At 48.4% G+C, this 16,661-nt stretch overlaps 1 protein-coding gene across 2 annotated transcripts in view; it reads left to right on the top strand.

The window, feature by feature from the left end:
* Positions 1-16,661, top strand: part of GPC1 (glypican 1) — a 214,653-nt gene that overhangs the window by 178,098 nt on the left and 19,894 nt on the right. For both annotated transcript variants that reach the window (XM_032119506.1, XM_032119504.1), the window contains exon 3: positions 3,328-3,719. In XM_032119506.1, coding sequence (XP_031975397.1) covers positions 3,328-3,719 — 392 coding nt within the window. The remainder of the gene's footprint in view (positions 1-3,327; positions 3,720-16,661) is intronic.

Below are 16,661 nucleotides of genomic sequence, written 5' to 3'. Positions count from 1 at the left end.
GTGTCCAGTGTGTGACCTGGGTGAAGCTGCCTCCATGTGCTCATGCCCTGCCTGAGCTAAGCACTCTAATGGTGCTCTGGGAGCCAGGGCAGACCCAGCAGCGGTGACCAAGTGGCAGCTGATACATCCAAAGGTACCTGCTTGCCCTGTTGCTGGTAACTTCTGATGGGAACAGTGGGACAGCTGCATTATTAGAGACTTGGAGCACCCTGTTACCTGAGGGTCCCCCACCCACCATGACTACAGATAAGGGGTGCTCCCCTTCAAATAAATAATTCCTTCTACCTGAAATCAAGGTAGAATGGCAGGAGCCTGAAGTGTGCTTCAGCAAGCTGTCTTATCCCAAAACCCTGCATATCCATAATCTATGACACATGTCTAAAGTCATTAAAAGGTTGGACATCAGCAGGCAGGGAGTGTTAAGGAGGAGATGCAGTGTTACTTGGAGATCTCAGCTGACACTGTACTGAGGAACAGGGAAGTTGGCATCCCTCTTGACAAATCTCACTTGGTAGTGCCTTCTGATACTGCAAAATGGGCATCTAAATTTCGTGCCAGGTCAGCCATTCATCACAAACACGTGTAGGCTTAATTGGTGATTAATTTTCCCTGGCTAGTGTAGATTTTTTTTCCCTCAGTGTGTGAAAACTAGAACTTTGTGAGAACCAGCCACAAATGAATTGGCGTAATCACTGTTCCCTACCTTGGGTGAGAAGTAACAGTTCATCAGCCCTTAATTAGCTCGGACTTTTTTGAGAGCAGGCTCCAATTTTTTGACAGGGAGATACACATCTTGTTTCTCTTGTAGCAAAACAAAGGCAGTAATTTTGCCTTGAATTGACAAATTGGGCTGTGTTTGTTGGTGTTTTCTTCCGCCTGATGGTGAGTGCAAAGCTGCATGTCGGACCTGGATTGCTGAGCAAATTGTTCAGTTCGTGTCTCTTGTCACGCAGAAAAGAGCACTGATTATACAAGGAAGAGAGTTTGAGCTCAGTTTAATTAATTTGTGAATGGGCAACCAGCGGTGTTTGGAGTGATACGTTAGGGTAGAGAAGAGCTTTTTGATGATGCCTCATCAGCATCAGAGAAACTTTGTACTTTATGTCTGTTGGAGGTGAGTGCTGTTTCTGTTCCTTGTACAGGCAGAAAGGAACAGAAAAATGAAGCCACCGTAGATTAGTCAGTTCCAACAAGTGTCCTGCCAGGACAAACCTTCTGCCTGACAGTCACCTGCCTGGCTTGTGAGCCCCTCGGGAGGCACTGCAGGGAGGGTGCCCCTTCCCTGCTGCAGCAGGGTGAGCCCAAGTCAGCTCACAGCAGTGCTGGGATGCGCTGGAGCTCAGGGCTGCCTGGACCTCACCCCGCTGGGATCTCCTCAGCCCAAGCTTAGGTGTGACACTAGGGCAGGAGAGAAATGCTGGGTGAGAAACTCACAAAGAGCAATCATCCTCTTGCAGCCTCTCACGTGTTGGTGGAGTGGCCGAAATTCCAGAATTGTGTGCACACAGCTGCTGTGCTGGGGACGGAGCACAGCTGCCAGGGGTACCTGAGCGCTCTGCAGCAGAGGGGTCTGCGCAGGGCTCCCGGGGTGGGCGCCGGGTGTGTGCCAGGAACATTTGCCAGGGTTTAATTATGACTGTCCTACCTTGGGAGAGAGCTCCTCTCTGGCGGCTGGGGCAGGGGAGTGGGAGTTGGGACCCAGGAAGAGGGCAGGGGTTGAGTCAGCCTTTGTCTTCAGATTCCAGAGGAGAGGCTTTGATAAGATGTGTTAGCATTGGCATGTGCTGCAGCATCTCTTCTTACTAATCTGATGGGATCTGGTTTTGTCTTTTTTCCCTATTGAGAACCCCCCCCCCCACTGCAAGGTCGTAGGTGGCTTTGATGCCCTGACACCTGGTGTCTGTAGGGAGAAATCCAGTTTTAGTGGGGAAGATGCATGATCAGTCATTTGAGAGATGGAGGGATCCCAGTAAAAATGATTGGAGATACAAACTTCCAACACAGTCTTGCTGAATAAGAATAAATGTCTTTCCAAAGTACATTTGAAAACCAGTTTTTATTCAACATTCCAGATAACAGATCTTTACATTCTGTGTAAGTGACTAAACCAGACTTCTGCTAAGACCTAGCTTGCTCACAATCTTTTAAAAGTAAAAATCTCTTAGATCAAATTTTAATCTATTAAGCAGCACATGGTAGTGGCTGGAGAAGGCCAGGCTATTAATGCTCGGTGTTGCTTTGTTAAAATAGCGCAGGAATTTTCAGTATTAGCAGCCTGTGGTGCAGATGCAGAGAGTTCTTTTCACTTGATCAATTCACTTGTTAAGTTTTAGCTTCATTCAAATCTGAGAAACCAATGACAGATCCTTAATGTAGGAAAGCTTCCTTGTGTAGCCCTTCTCAGTCAGTGAGTATAAGCAAGACTTATGGATCTGAGTTTTACTGGTTCTACAATTTTAGAGGTCTTTAATTGTAGTCAGCGCCATTCCCTCAAAAAATACTTTTTAATAAAGCTTTGTACATGCAATATGCATTTTTCAGAAGCTTTTCTTTCCTTTCTTCTATGTCTAGACCACTAAAGTTAATTTATGTACCTAAATACACAAGCTGTTTGATTTTAATTGAATAACAGTTTCTCTCCAACTAGAGCTTATCATGCATCACCAAAAAAAATAATAGTAATTTAGATTTAAAGAATAGTTTAATCAGGTTTGCTTCGAAAAGACCCTAAAAAGTAAAAATGTAATTGAAATTAAAATTATTATTTAAATTATTTTTCCTCTCACTGACTTCAATGATGATTTAAGTTGCTTATGTAAATCTGTTAATTGAATCAGGCCGATCCTGCTATGAGTTCCCCACTGTGCAGTCTCAGGCTGAAGGTAGCTGGCATTTGAGAGGATGGAAATAGCTAAAGATGTTGGTAAGGGAAGAGTTAAATCTGTCATTTTTACTCTCACTGGAGCTTTGGAAATAACATGTGGCAGCTTAGGGTTTGTGTAAGCAATGCCAGTTGTAAAGAAAACTTATGAGTAACACTGTGACACCTTGCAGATTCAGAAAAGAGACCCAGCTTTGCTTCCAGGTAAGGCTGCCAGAAGAGGTGGAGAGGCCCAGACCAGGGTTCTCCAGCATGGGGGGGTTCCTCCTTCTATCTTCATGGCTAAGGCTCAAGTCTGAGAGTGTGGGTAATGTTGGTTGGAGGAAAAGCTGTGTCAGGGCCCTTCTCTTTTCTCTGGGTATTCAGTTGTGCTGCCAAATGACACAGCCTATTGAATTCCAGCTTGTCCAACAGATACATCACCTCTCCTTTTTCTTATCTTTCAGGTTATTTCCAGGATTTGTTGAACAAGTCAGAAAAGGCCCTTTATGATGCTTTTCCAAGCATGTATGGAGAATTGTACACTCAAAATGTGAAGGTCTTCAAGGACTTGTACAGCGAGCTGCGCCGCTACTACCGGAGCTCCAACATCAACTTGGAAGAGGCCCTCAATGAGTTCTGGACACGCCTGCTGGAGAGGCTCTTCAAGCTGCTGAACCCCCAGTACCACATCACAGATGAGTACCTGGACTGCATGGTGAAACACGCTGAGCAGCACAAACCCTTCGGGGAGGTGCCCAGGGACCTGAAGGTGAAGGCAACCCGAGCCTTCATCGCAGCGCGCTCCTACGCACAGGGCTTCCTCGTGGGCAGCGACGTGGTCAAAAAGGTGTCTCAGGTATGCTGGGCTTCTCCCTTCTCCTCCATCCTCACGTTGGCTGGAGCCAGTCGACCGCTGCTCTTGGGGGGGTGGGTATTTCCCCTTATGTTTTCATTACAAAGAAAACAGATACAGTTTTTAAAAATAAATTGCTTGAGGGTTACCCACCAGTGGGAGGGAGCAGCAAACCTGGACTTCTACAGGCACTGACAGCAGCACTGAGGCAGTGAGATGTAACTCACTGCAAATCAGCTTTTGCCTCATTTTAACCTGTGTAGCAGGGTGCCAAGGAGATGTCACTCAGCCAGGCTGCAAAGCCATTCCATTGCTTGCCCACATTCCTTGTGCTTCCCCAATGTGCCTCTAAATCACACTGCCACGTTTCCCTCCTTGATGTGCTGCAGGGCGTGCAGAGCTGGGTTGCCACGAGTGTGCTGGGAATACAGGCAGAGGGATGTGTTTCGGAGGCTGGTGATGGGATCCTGTGTCTGTTTGTGTAGCCTGTCTATTTGTACAGCTTCTGTGTACAGAGAGCGGGAATTTGTAAAGTGCATTGGGATCTTCAGGGATGAAAGGTGCTATATAAATGTAAATTAACATGACTGGATCCAGGGTTCCAGAAGGGAGGAAATTGTCTGTATTCTTTACTGTGGAGGCAGCCTTTCAGAGGCAGAAGAAAGTGATTGTCCTGAAACAAGATAGTCAGGTTTTTCACACAGGTAGCAAGGAGAAAATCCATAATAAAAAAATGGCTTGCATACTGCATGTGGAGATGGGAATCAGCAGGTGTGAGAATCAGGGTGTGATTAAACTGTGAATGTAAAAATCCAGAATCACAATTCATTTCCTCGGAAGGTAGTGTGTGGTGATGCGAAGCAGAGGACGGTCCCACTTAATGCAGCAAATCCAGACTTTGATCTCAGGAAGAAACATTAATGTGGTAACAGTGACAAATGCTTAAATTTATCAGTGTGGGACTATAAAACTGTTCAGCTACCCAAAAGCCTTTGTACGTCTCATTAACATCACACTCTCCTGACACTTAAGACAGATAAAAGAGGAGAATGATGTAATTTCAGGGGGACAAAAGCAAAATACTTTTCATAAATCCTCTGAATGGCAGAGATTTCAAGCTCGATGGGCATGATCCTGCCTGTAGCTGAGATTGGTGGGTAAAACAGGCTGGCAAGGCAACTGCAGGCATGGTATCAGCCAAAGGGAAGGACCTGAGATACCAGCATGAGGCATTATTTTTCCCCCACCTTCATGTAGGCTTCTGACTCACTGGATTTTGTTTCTGGTCCCCCCTTTCTGAAATTTCCTTCTCTCGGGCATCACTTATCAAACAGGATGTGGGGAATGTGACGAGTCACAGATCCTCCTTTTCCCTCAGCTTTCCCCAGTCCATTCCTTCAGGATGGAGGGTTTTCTAGGAGGGTCCCAACCGTTCCTCTCTCACAGGAGCCCTCTCTGACATTGCAGTTAACCCAGTGTGTTGCTGTTGCAGCACCAGCTATATGAACTGAGTCAGAAAACCTCAGCACAGCCTTCTTGAGAGCTGATTTTGTTATGAGGACCAAAACTTGATTATTTTCCCTGTCTTCTTTACCGACTTTATTAGTTGTGGATTTACACTTGTGTCAAATGGATATGAAGTGCTGGACTCGACCCACAGCTGGTGCTTTGGTTCTAGGCATTTTTCATGTTGCTCTGTACTTATGACATTAGAAGGAGGTCAGAAACTGGAATTCAACTTTCCTGTCAGCTGGTAGCAGAAGTCTTTAAGACTATCTCTTTGAGTTGGAGTTTCATATGGAGTACTGGCAAGCATTTTGGTCAGGAAGACTGAGAAAGCCTGTTGAAATGAACACTTAGAAATAAATTAGCTAGCTCTGGACTTCAGGAAGGAATAGATTTTATTTGTTTGCAAATCCCAGAAAAACTACAGATTTCTACTAAACCCCTCCTGGTTTCAGCTTCTCGGACACTTCCAGTTCAGTGTATCCCCTGTATCCTCTCGCTGTTTCAGGTCCTTGTGCAGAGGCAGCGTCACTGGGCACTCCACATCTGGCACAGACCAGAGTTCCTGGCTGTCTTTAAATGGGAGAGAGCCTCCCTGAGTGAGCTACAGGCATGGATTTAATAAGATTTCTTTAATTTCTGCTGCCTCTGCACTGTGCCCAAGGGGTGCTTCTTCCCCAGCCTTCAGCTGCCCCAATCTCAGAGGAAGCCACAGCTTCAGGTACCCTTGGCCAGTGGCTGGTAGGGATAGGAACAGGAGCCACATGTGGGAGCAAGACCTCTGTGTCCTGCTGGGCATAAATAGTTTGAGGGCAGACAGGGAGAAAATGGCAAAACCGTTTTTCATCTATTCTGCCATCCAAGCTTTCAAGGCAAAGTCACCCTGACAGACTGCAGGCTCTGACACCAAGTTCTAAAACTTCTCATTGGTGGTTGCTGCCACCAACCTGGCCTGACACAGACAGCAGTGGAAGCGTTGCCATCTGGGCTGGGACCCGGGCTGTGGTTGGTGTGGCTCTCTGGCAGGGCTGAGGATGGATGTGCGGGCTGGCACCCTGCCGTGGCACAGAGCGAGGGGTTACGATGGGCCACGCCTGGGTGGGAGGTCAGGGCACTATCTCTGTGTTCATGTGCAGGTTCTGTGTTTCTGTAGCTGTGCTTTCAGCACAAACTGCAGGTTTTCATTTAAGTTGCATGATGCCAGGTGTGTTTTTCATCACCTGCATGAAGTAGCAGCTACCAAAATGGCAGCAGCCACAAAATCCTTAGTGCAGGGCACTTGAGGAAGGGGCTTCCCCAGGGATGCTGCCTCATGGTGTGTGCCAGAGTGAGAGAGAACAAATGTCCCAGTTCTGTTTAGGATCCTGTTCATTGGTTGTGAGATTGGCAGCTGCCCAAAACCAGCATTTGCTCCAGCTCTGAGCATCATGTGAACAGGAGAGGGCCTTGTGCTGGTGGAGTCACTGCCTGCCAGCTGCTGCCCAGAGATGCTCCCTCACTGCTGCCCAGAGACCCTCCCTCACTGCTGCCCAGAGATGCTCCCTCATTGCTGCCCAGAGACCCTCCCTCACTGCTGCGCAGAGATGCTCCCTCACTGCTGCCCAGAGACCCTCCCTCACTGCTGCCCAGAGATGCTCCCTCATTGCTGCCCAGAGACCCTCCCTCACTGCTGCGCAGAGATGCTCCCTCACTGCTGCCCAGAGACCCTCCCTCACTGCTGCCCAGAGACCCTCCCTCACTGCTGCCCAGAGACCCTCCCTCACTGCTGCCCAGAGATGCTCCCTCACTGCTGCCCAGAGATGCTCCCTCACTGCTGCGCAGAGACCCTCCCTCACTGCTGCCCAGAGACCCTCCCTCACTGCTGCGCAGAGATGCTCCCTCACTGCTGCCCAGAGATGCTCCCTCACTGCTGCCCAGAGACCCTCCCTCACTGCTGCCCAGAGACCCTCCCTCACTGCTGCCCAGAGGTGCTCCCTCACTGCTGCCCAGAGACCCTCCCTCACTGCTGCCCAGAGACCCTCCCTCACTGCTGCCCAGAGATGCTCCCTCACTGCTGCCCAGAGATGCTCCCTCACTGCTGCCCAGAGACCCTCCCTCACTGCTGTGAGCAGTTGCTGTGCTCAGCAGTGAGAGCGAGGACGCGCTCCTGGGAAAGACGTGGTGGAGGTGAACTGGAATATTGCAGGGCTCGGGGGAGCAAAGCTGAGAAAGAAGAAATGGTAAGGGCTGAGAGGTAACCCTTTATAAGCACAAGCAGAAAACCCTGAGGGAGATGCAGCATGGTAAACAGCAGTGGCTGTAACCCTGGCTGGGTTTGTTACGTGCTGCTCACACAGTCCAGGCCTCTCGGGCCAGCTCTGCTGCACAGAGCGCTGTGGGGATGGGCAGAGCTGGTCCTGTCTGCAGCAGGACACCCGGCAAGGGCAGTGAGGCTGCACAGGTCTGTGCTGGCCTCCTGCATCCCAGTGCCATGGATGGCGAGGAGAGCTGTCCTGTGCATGCCAAAGAGTGCCCAGAGTCCTCCAATTCCCCTTGGAGCCCTGGCAGCCCGTGACTGTCAGGCAGAGCACGGAGAGCAAAGACGTAATGTTCCATTTCCAAAGGCAGCGAGAGGAAATAATTTGAAATGAATTTTGCTCATCAGTCAGAAAATGAGTTATTATGACAATCTTTCCTTTGCTGGGTCTTCATTGGTTCTTGTTTCTAAATTTTAAGTTTTCCCAAGGTAGTGGAGATTTATGTGAAGCAATACCAGCTACGTAAGCAAGAAACACTTACTCAAATAATCGATTTTAATAGTTGTTTGCATTTCCTTTTCTCAGTAGATGTTCTTAAGGCTGATTCTCATTTGAGTTTGAAACAAAATGTAATGATTTTCTTTATAAGCTTTTTCACTAAATCCTGTATTTCATTTTACCAATGCAAGTTAAAGTCAGCTATCAGTACATTTTTATTTAGCCAATAGTGTGTTTCACAATATATTTCAGCCTTATTTTTTTAAACTTTTCTGTTAGGATAAGGTACATGGCAGCTTTCCTATTTACCATATGAGTAATTTTTAAACACATGCTGGGTCAAGCTGCATTTGTTTGGGAACTGAATTCCAATTAAAAAGTCCTAAAAATAAGATTTTTAGAAATGCTTTTAATGGTTAAGTGAATGTGCTGAAGACATATGGAAAATAATGTTTATCTAAACATGCTTTACATTTCCAACAAGTCAATAACATAACAAAGACAGTATGGTCCTCATGTCCTTCAAGGTTGTAGCCATTTTTCATACCCACTTTTTTCCACGGCTTGAAAGGACATGTTTGACTTCTGTCTTTCAGTTTCCAGTTGCTTTTCTGGTGAAGTAAGCATAAAATTGATCTTACTGAATGTCGCGGGTTCGGTTTATAACCGGGCAGAAACACCAATTTAGTGTAGTGGTTTGGTCCAAAATACTCATTACTGTTTATCTGCTGTGAGATAAGAATTAGGAGAAATGCAAAACAGGCACCAAACTTGAAAGAATATAAAGAAGTTTATTAACAGACCTAAAAGAAGAAAAAAAAAATTATACCACCTTCAGAACTCTCCTCCTCCCCCCACCTTCCTCCCTTCTCCCACTGACAATGTGAAAAGACAACCCTTAAGATGTTCAGTCTGTTTACCACTTCCATAATAACCTTGTTCAGTCCATTTAGGAAGAGAAGTCTCTTCTTGCTCATGCTATGAAAACATTATCACAACGAGACAGCCGCCCACTTCCAAATATTGTTCAGTCCATTTAGGAAGAGGAGTCTCTCTGCCTGCATGTGAGTCCTTTCCCCCGACTTGCAGCTTTTCCCACAACTGCTTTCGAGGGTCCACTCTTGAAGTTTTTTGGGGTACAATTTTAAGGTTGAGCCGTTCAGAAACAAAAACAGAGGCCCTTCTCCTTCCCTCGGAGCAAAGGGTCTTCCTCATCTTCATCTTTAGGACTATCTCTGGGAGCATCTCTAGGAACTGAGGTTTTCTCCTTTCCCATTTGGAGCAAAAGTCCTCATCTGGTTCATCTCTACGGACTGAGGTTTTCTCCTTTCCCGTTTGGAGCAAAAGTCCTCATCTGGTTCATCTCTCCCTGTCCAAACTTCTCATGAAATTACAGCTGCGTCAGCATCTGCCTATCTCAGTGCAGGTGCTTTTGCTTACGAGTTGAACACTCCACCCCCCATATCTTCATGAAGTTACAACAGGATACTCTGATATATCATAGCTTCACAACAGAATTTCAGCTTTAAGCATCTCCTCTCTCTCTTCTCTCAGGTTTTCAGCTCTTCACAGCAATAAAAGGGTTACTCTCACCTCGGCCTTGCAGCTTTGCAGCTGGAATGTTGAATTTTTCTTATCACAGTGGAGAGGGGGGAGAGCCGAGCCGCTCCGGCTGCCCACGGCAAGGCAGTGGGGGGGGTTCCACGGCTGGAACAGGTCCATCGGCTTCAGGATGGCCGTGGCCTGGCCCGGCCTGGCCCGAGCAGGGCCTGGCCGGGCCCGCTGGCCCCCACACGGGGCCCGCAGCCACCTGTGCCAGCGCCGGAAACGAGAGAGAGCTTGGAGGGGGAGTTTGCCTATTCTTAAATGTGGATCACAGAGGTGATCACAACTTTAAGTGGCTTAGAGAATTGTCCATATTCAACCTGGCCAGCTGATAGGTTCTATCAGTTCCCAGAGGAAACTGTAAGCACCCCTTAGCAAGGACGTCCCTTCCGGGACTATGCTTGCTAACCTATGACATTCTCCACCCCTCACCTCTGTGAAGACACATTTAAGAATTATTATCAAAATTACATTCAACTTCTACCATATTCCACCCCTAGATAGTTCAATACAATTGCAATATAAGTTTCTCACTATCATGCTACTTAACTTATGACTTAATACTTGCTTTGCCCAGTATTCCTCCTAATTAGTCATTATCTCACAGTTCTCATCAATTGCCCGCATTCTCCACCATTTTGTCGCGGGTTCGGTTTATAACCGGGCAGAAACACCAATTTAGTGTAGTGGTTTGGTCCAAAATACTCATTACTGTTTATCTGCTGTGAGATAAGAATTAGGAGAAATGCAAAACAGGCACCAAACTTGAAAGAATATAAAGAAGTTTATTAACAGACCTAAAAGAAGAAAAAAAAAATTATACCACCTTCAGAACTCTCCTCCTCCCCCCACCTTCCTCCCTTCTCCCACTGACAATGTGAAAAGACAACCCTTAAGATGTTCAGTCTGTTTACCACTTCCATAATAACCTTGTTCAGTCCATTTAGGAAGAGAAGTCTCTTCTTGCTCATGCTATGAAAACATTATCACAACGAGACAGCCGCCCACTTCCAAATATTGTTCAGTCCATTTAGGAAGAGGAGTCTCTCTGCCTGCATGTGAGTCCTTTCCCCCGACTTGCAGCTTTTCCCACAACTGCTTTCGAGGGTCCACTCTTGAAGTTTTTTGGGGTACAATTTTAAGGTTGAGCCGTTCAGAAACAAAAACAGAGGCCCTTCTCCTTCCCTCGGAGCAAAGGGTCTTCATCATCTTCATCTTTAGGACTATCTCTGGGAGCATCTCTAGGAACTGAGGTTTTCTCCTTTCCCGTTTGGAGCAAAAGTCCTCATCTGGTTCATCTCTCCCTGTCCAAACTTCTCATGAAATTACAGCTGCGTCAGCATCTGCCTATCTCAGTGCAGGTGCTTTTGCTTACGAGTTGAACACTCCACCCCCCATATCTTCATGAAGTTACAACAGGATACTCTGATATATCATAGCTTCACAACAGAATTTCAGCTTTAAGCATCTCCTCTCTCTCTTCTCTCAGGTTTTCAGCTCTTCACAGCAATAAAAGGGTTACTCTCACCTCGGCCTTGCAGCTTTGCAGCTGGAATGTTGAATTTTTCTTATCACAGTGGAGAGGGGGGAGAGCCGAGCCGCTCCGGCTGCCCACGGCAAGGCAGTGGGGGGGGTTCCACGGCTGGAACAGGTCCATCGGCTTCAGGATGGCCGTGGCCTGGCCCGGCCTGGCCCGAGCAGGGCCTGGCCGGGCCCGCTGGCCCCCACACGGGGCCCGCAGCCACCTGTCCCAGCGCCGGAAACGAGAGAGAGCTTGGAGGGGGAGTTTGCCTATTCTTAAATGTGGATCACAGAGGTGATCACAACTTTAAGTGGCTTAGAGAATTGTCCATATTCAACCTGGCCAGCTGATAGGTTCTATCAGTTCCCAGAGGAAACTGTAAGCACCCCTTAGCAAGGACGTCCCTTCCGGGACTATGCTTGCTAACCTATGACACTGAACAAAATGAAGATATAATCTTTTTCTCCCACTTACGATACCACTGTGCTAAAGCATCTCAAGAGCAGTGAACTCTGGTCCCATGTGCTTGGTGGGACATCTCCATCCTTTCAGTGGCTGATCTTTTTTGAGAGCATCAGCAGCAAGTAAACACAACCATAAATAACATGTTATTTCGTTTAAAGGATTTTACTTCTGTTATAGTACTAAGCATTTATCTAAATTGGCCTCCTCTTGATCCTGAAAAGATAGTGTTAGTGTTTGTAAACAGATGTTACGAGAGCGTTGTTCCATGGCAATGTCAATACCCTCATATCCCCACGTTTATTTCCTTGTTACTGGATGTTGTCCCAGCTCGGGCTTTGGAGCTGTGCAGTTTTCTCATGGCAGAGATGTGTGGGTTTGTGTCCTGCAGGGTTTCCAGGTGGCAGCAGGAAGCAGCAGGTCCCAAAGGTGCTGGTGTCACCAGCAGGGGTGGGGGTGGGAGGGTGCAGGGATGCCACTCACCACAGCCACGTACGAGCAGCAGCTGCTTTTGCTTGGTTTTCCTTTCTGTCGTTGCAAACCACTGGTGAGGCTTTCGAAAAATGAGCTGGTCAGTGCCTGTGCTCGAGGTTTGTGGTGCTGCAGATTTCAGCAGCAATTCACAGGGTGCAAAATGCCACAAGGATCCTTTGCAGGACTGGCTGTACTCGGGAGGAGGACAAGGAGGACTGAAGGCCCAGGGTGGGGACCTGCAGTGCTTCAGACACCCCTTCCTGTGAACACCGTCTGAGACTCCAGGCTGAAATAGGCTCTTGACCTTCAGGGACTGGTCTTGCAGCAGCTCCTGTGCTGGCTGCCTTTTGCCCTTGTAGCCTCTGGCACGACTGCCAAGACCTGCCCACGCCTGGGCAACCTTGGAGGGGGCTGGGACCTGCCCTTCCTTCCCAAGAGAAGTGTCGCCTCTGCTGAAGTGCCTCATGTTTTCTTGCCCAGCTGTCCCTGGCAGTTTGTATGTGAGACTGCATGGCTGAAACTATTTTAGATCTAGGTTCCAGTCAGCCCAATTCTCCCTGCAAACCCAGGAGCTTAATATCCCTTTCCCTGAGCTGGCTGTGCTCCCTGGATCATCACCCTGCCATCAGCTGCCTTCCTGCTTTAAACACCTTGGTACAGCAGCTCCTGCAGCCTCACACACACCCCTGCTCCTTTCCAGCACTGCTGCATGTAAAGCTGGGGAGGGAATTTTGCAATAACATTGGAATTTGTTTGGATAGATTCAAATCAAGCTGGATGAGAAACATGCAGTCTTGAACACATCCTTATGTATTTCACATATTACTTTCCAGTATTTCTATCCCTTATTATGTTTCAGTCACAACCCTTCAGGGATAAAAACCCATAGGTGTTCTGAATAGAAAAGAAATAATACAGGAAAGTAGATATATGTCTCCCATATTTACCTGGTGGTTAAAAGTCAATTGAATCTAGCTTTCAAAGGATTGAAAATTGTACCAGCTGGAAATACCTGTGTTAAATGAACAGAGCAGGGAGTGTGTGGAATAGGCAGGTGTTGGCTTGCAGTGTTTTCCTCTGGAGGGAGAGGACATGACAGCAATCTGTCTATCTACATGAATCTCTCTCATTTTAATATCTGAGTGCAGTTAGGTACTAGACAGGAATCAATGACATAGATCCTCCCAGTTAGCTGTGGATGCTGCCTCTGGAGCCATTGTCACTGCCCTCTCCAAGTGCCCTCACCACTGGCTGGAGGGAGACTGGGACAGTGCTGTGTTCTGTTTTGCTGCCTCAGTTTGCCTCGATTACCCCAGCCTTCATATTTTTTTTCCCCCCTGAGTCTGCAGAATGGCCATTTGGCTGCTGGCCTGGCAGGGCTGGACCCAGCCAGTCTGTCTGGCCTCAGGCCTAACAGCAGCTGCTGTGCTGGAGCATGAAGGGCACAGATTTGGCATCAGCCTCCATTCTCCGTGTCCTTCCTGCAGCGCAGCGCTGAATGCAGTAAGGTGAAAGCAGGAGGGTCTCTGAACTGTGTTGGGGCTGTCTGTGTCCTACCTGTGCCACCAGACCCCAGCACAGCCACCCCCAGCACACTGCACCCTGCTCGCCTCTCATCCCTGACAGGTTTGGGAACGTGCTTGATGGATCTTGAATGATGGGCTTGGCGAGGCTTAAAACTCACCGTGCTCCAAGGACTCGTGGCTGTGCATTTATGGAAGGAAGATGCAAAATAATGACTGAAGTGATTATACAATTCATTAGACTTTGAAAGAATCATATTTCTGTCAGACCTGCAGCTGTTTCTTTTAGAGTTTCACTCTGAAAAATTGGAAAGCTTGGTTCTTTTAACACACGTCAAGGTGCTAATTACATCAGAGCTGGCATAAACATGCACAAGGCAGCTGCTGACCATGTGGTGGAGGGAGCAGGATGTGCTCCCCACAGCAGCTCCCCTGCACCAGCCGAGGGCTGGGCACACCTGCAGCTCCCACTCCTGTCACCGGACTGCCCAGTGCATGGAGCTGCTGTAGCCTGGATTTCCAGTTACACATGTGGAGGTGCAAAGAACATCACAGCCCTTCTGGGTTTTGATCATAATATTTGAGGGTCCCTCCATGGGGCGACTGTAAAAGTGAAATGTTTCCCAGCATGAAATGGCCACATTGCAGATAGCCCTGATCACAGAGCTGGCCAGCTCCCCTGAGAAACACAAACCTGTCCTCTGAGTGCTGGTTTGTTCTAAAAGAGAGCAAGGCTGGCTTTCCAAGCCCATTCCTGGGCTGTTGGGCATCCCGTGGGAAGCTCAGGAGCACTCCTCATCACCAGCCCAGCAGGATCAGCTCCTCTGCTTGACCCGTTTTTGTAGGTGCTGTTCTTCACACTGACAACTTTATCCCAAATGTACAATTCCAGCCAAAGGATTTGGGGTAATTTGAGTGGCTTTGAATACCTGTCTGCATTTCCCAGCACACACAGCCTGATCTGTGGCTTGAAGAGCTGACCTGCTTTCCTTTAGACACTGCCCCAGAAAGAGCTTTTCACAGCAGGCAGAACTTCCCTCACCTGCCTTTAAAATTCCCACGAGGAGGTAAGAGAGGGTGCCACGAATGGCTCCGCTGCAGCCGCCCGTGTGGCTGGTTCAGCCCCAGCCCTGAGGAGGTCTCCAGCTGTGGGTGCTTCTGCCTCCAGCTGCCCAGCACCCATGCCTGCCTCTGAGACCTGCCTGCTGTCTGCTGGCTCCAGAGCATCCCTTGGTTTGGAAACCTAAGAGGCCTGATGTCACTGGGTTTAACTGGTGCTTCTGGAGCTTAGAATGGCCATTCAGACAGCAAGGCCTTCTACCTGGGAAGATAGACCTGAGTCAGTGCAGGCACATTGTCACAGATATCTGATGCATCTGGAGGCACTTTGTTTCACCCCAACCAACCCCATACTGGACCAAAACCACAGGTCCCAGTGCCCACCTTGGGTCTGCACTGCTCCTCAGAGATGAGACCCAGGAAGGGAATGGGAGAGCAGCCACAGGGCAGGGACGTGGTCAGTGTGGGAAACACCAACACCACGCCACAGAGAGCTCCCTGCAGGCCACCCTCATACTGCCTTGGGCAGGACTTTTAGAGGGAATAGAGCCCACAGAACAACACTTCTACCAGCAGTGTTAAGGACCAGCTGAGCCTCATCCCTCCATCAGCTGATCTGCCCTTGTCCCTCTGTCAGTCCGGGGGGTGGGGGTGTGACAGCACTTCAGCAGCCTGTAGTTTTCACCCAGGCAGGCCTCTCTCTCCATCCCTGAATCTCTCCACTCTACCTAACCCTGCTTCCCCTGGGAAGCAAGGCACAGATGGCTCACAGCAGCCTGGGGGGAATGTGCAAGGGGAGAAGGGGGGTAGGAAAAATACCAGCAAGAGCTCAATTTATTTTATTGGTGTTAAATGCCTTTCAGATGTACTTAAAGGCCCCTGAAGGCCAAGGAGTCCAGTCACATTGCAACTAGGCTGCAGGTTCTCATTTGCTTTTAAACCAGGCTTCAAAAGGAGAAAGGATTTGGGGCTGGATGATTCTTTGCTTTTTTTCTTTTCTTTGCTTTGTTTGAAGCCAGCACTTCAAAAGCAGCATCTGCAGCTTGGCCTGCAGGCTCTGGGTGCCAGAGGAGCTGGCCATCTCCTGCTAGGCACAGAAGAGCCCTGCCACCAGCCATGGGGTCAGTCTCATGCCTGGAAGGTGTCCAGAGCCAGGCTCTGTGCCCAAGAGCAACAGCCCAGCCCAAACACCCTGTGCTGCTCTGGTAGGAGCTTGGTGCTGCCACTGTTGGAAAGATTGTCCAGATGCCTGTGGCTTCCTAAAGCTCAACTTATCTCCAACTCTCAGGAAGCTGGGATGGGAGGGAAGGATCATTGCTTGACCCTGTAACTCCTGGATGTGATGTACAGAGCTGGACCCAGCACTAGTGCCTCTTCAGCTGCAGTTCCCTGAGGCCTTCCTCTCTGCATCCCACACTTTGGTCCTTCCAGACACCTTTTCAGGAATAATTGACTTGGATAAAGAAATGTTTTTTGGAGTGAGGAAGGTATAGAAGTTTTTAGCTGCATGTGAGTCAGATCATCACTTCCATGGTCCTTTTGTGCCCTGATACAGCTCAGGGTATTTTTGGAGGCTTTGAATATCTTCGAAACACTAGGCATTAGGGTAATGATGGAAAATGCCTCTGCTCTTTGCCCCTCTCTGTTCTTCTGTGAGACCTGTCAAGTGAGGTCCCAGTTCAGAATAGCAAAAACTCTTTTACTGTTGCAGGTTCAGCAAGGTTTGGGGTCAGGAGGAATTGCACCCCTCTTTTGCACCAAACCTGACACTGTAAAAAGAGGTCTACAGATCAGTGGGTGCTGTTTGGAAAATCTGCATGTAATGTGGGGAGGAGCTTCAGTGGGAGAAAGAACAGGCCATGGTGGGGCTGAGGGAGAAGTGTTCCGTGGCTCTAGAAGATGTGCTCTTGTTACCTCTGAGCATCTGTAGGTGTGCAAAGATGGGTAACTTGGGTTGAACATGCACATTGGAAGTTTGATTTGTTCTCCATAGGCACAGAGGAAGGATAAGAAGGTTTTTTCCTCTGTTCTGGAGAAATCTAGCCCATTTTTACCAGTG

The sequence above is a fragment of the Corvus moneduloides genome, chromosome 10 (assembly GCF_009650955.1).
Source record: "Corvus moneduloides isolate bCorMon1 chromosome 10, bCorMon1.pri, whole genome shotgun sequence".
In the NCBI taxonomy this organism is placed as follows: domain Eukaryota; kingdom Metazoa; phylum Chordata; class Aves; order Passeriformes; family Corvidae; genus Corvus; species Corvus moneduloides.
The sequence above is the reverse complement of the archived record's forward strand: the minus strand, read 5'-3'. Positions and strand labels throughout refer to the sequence as shown.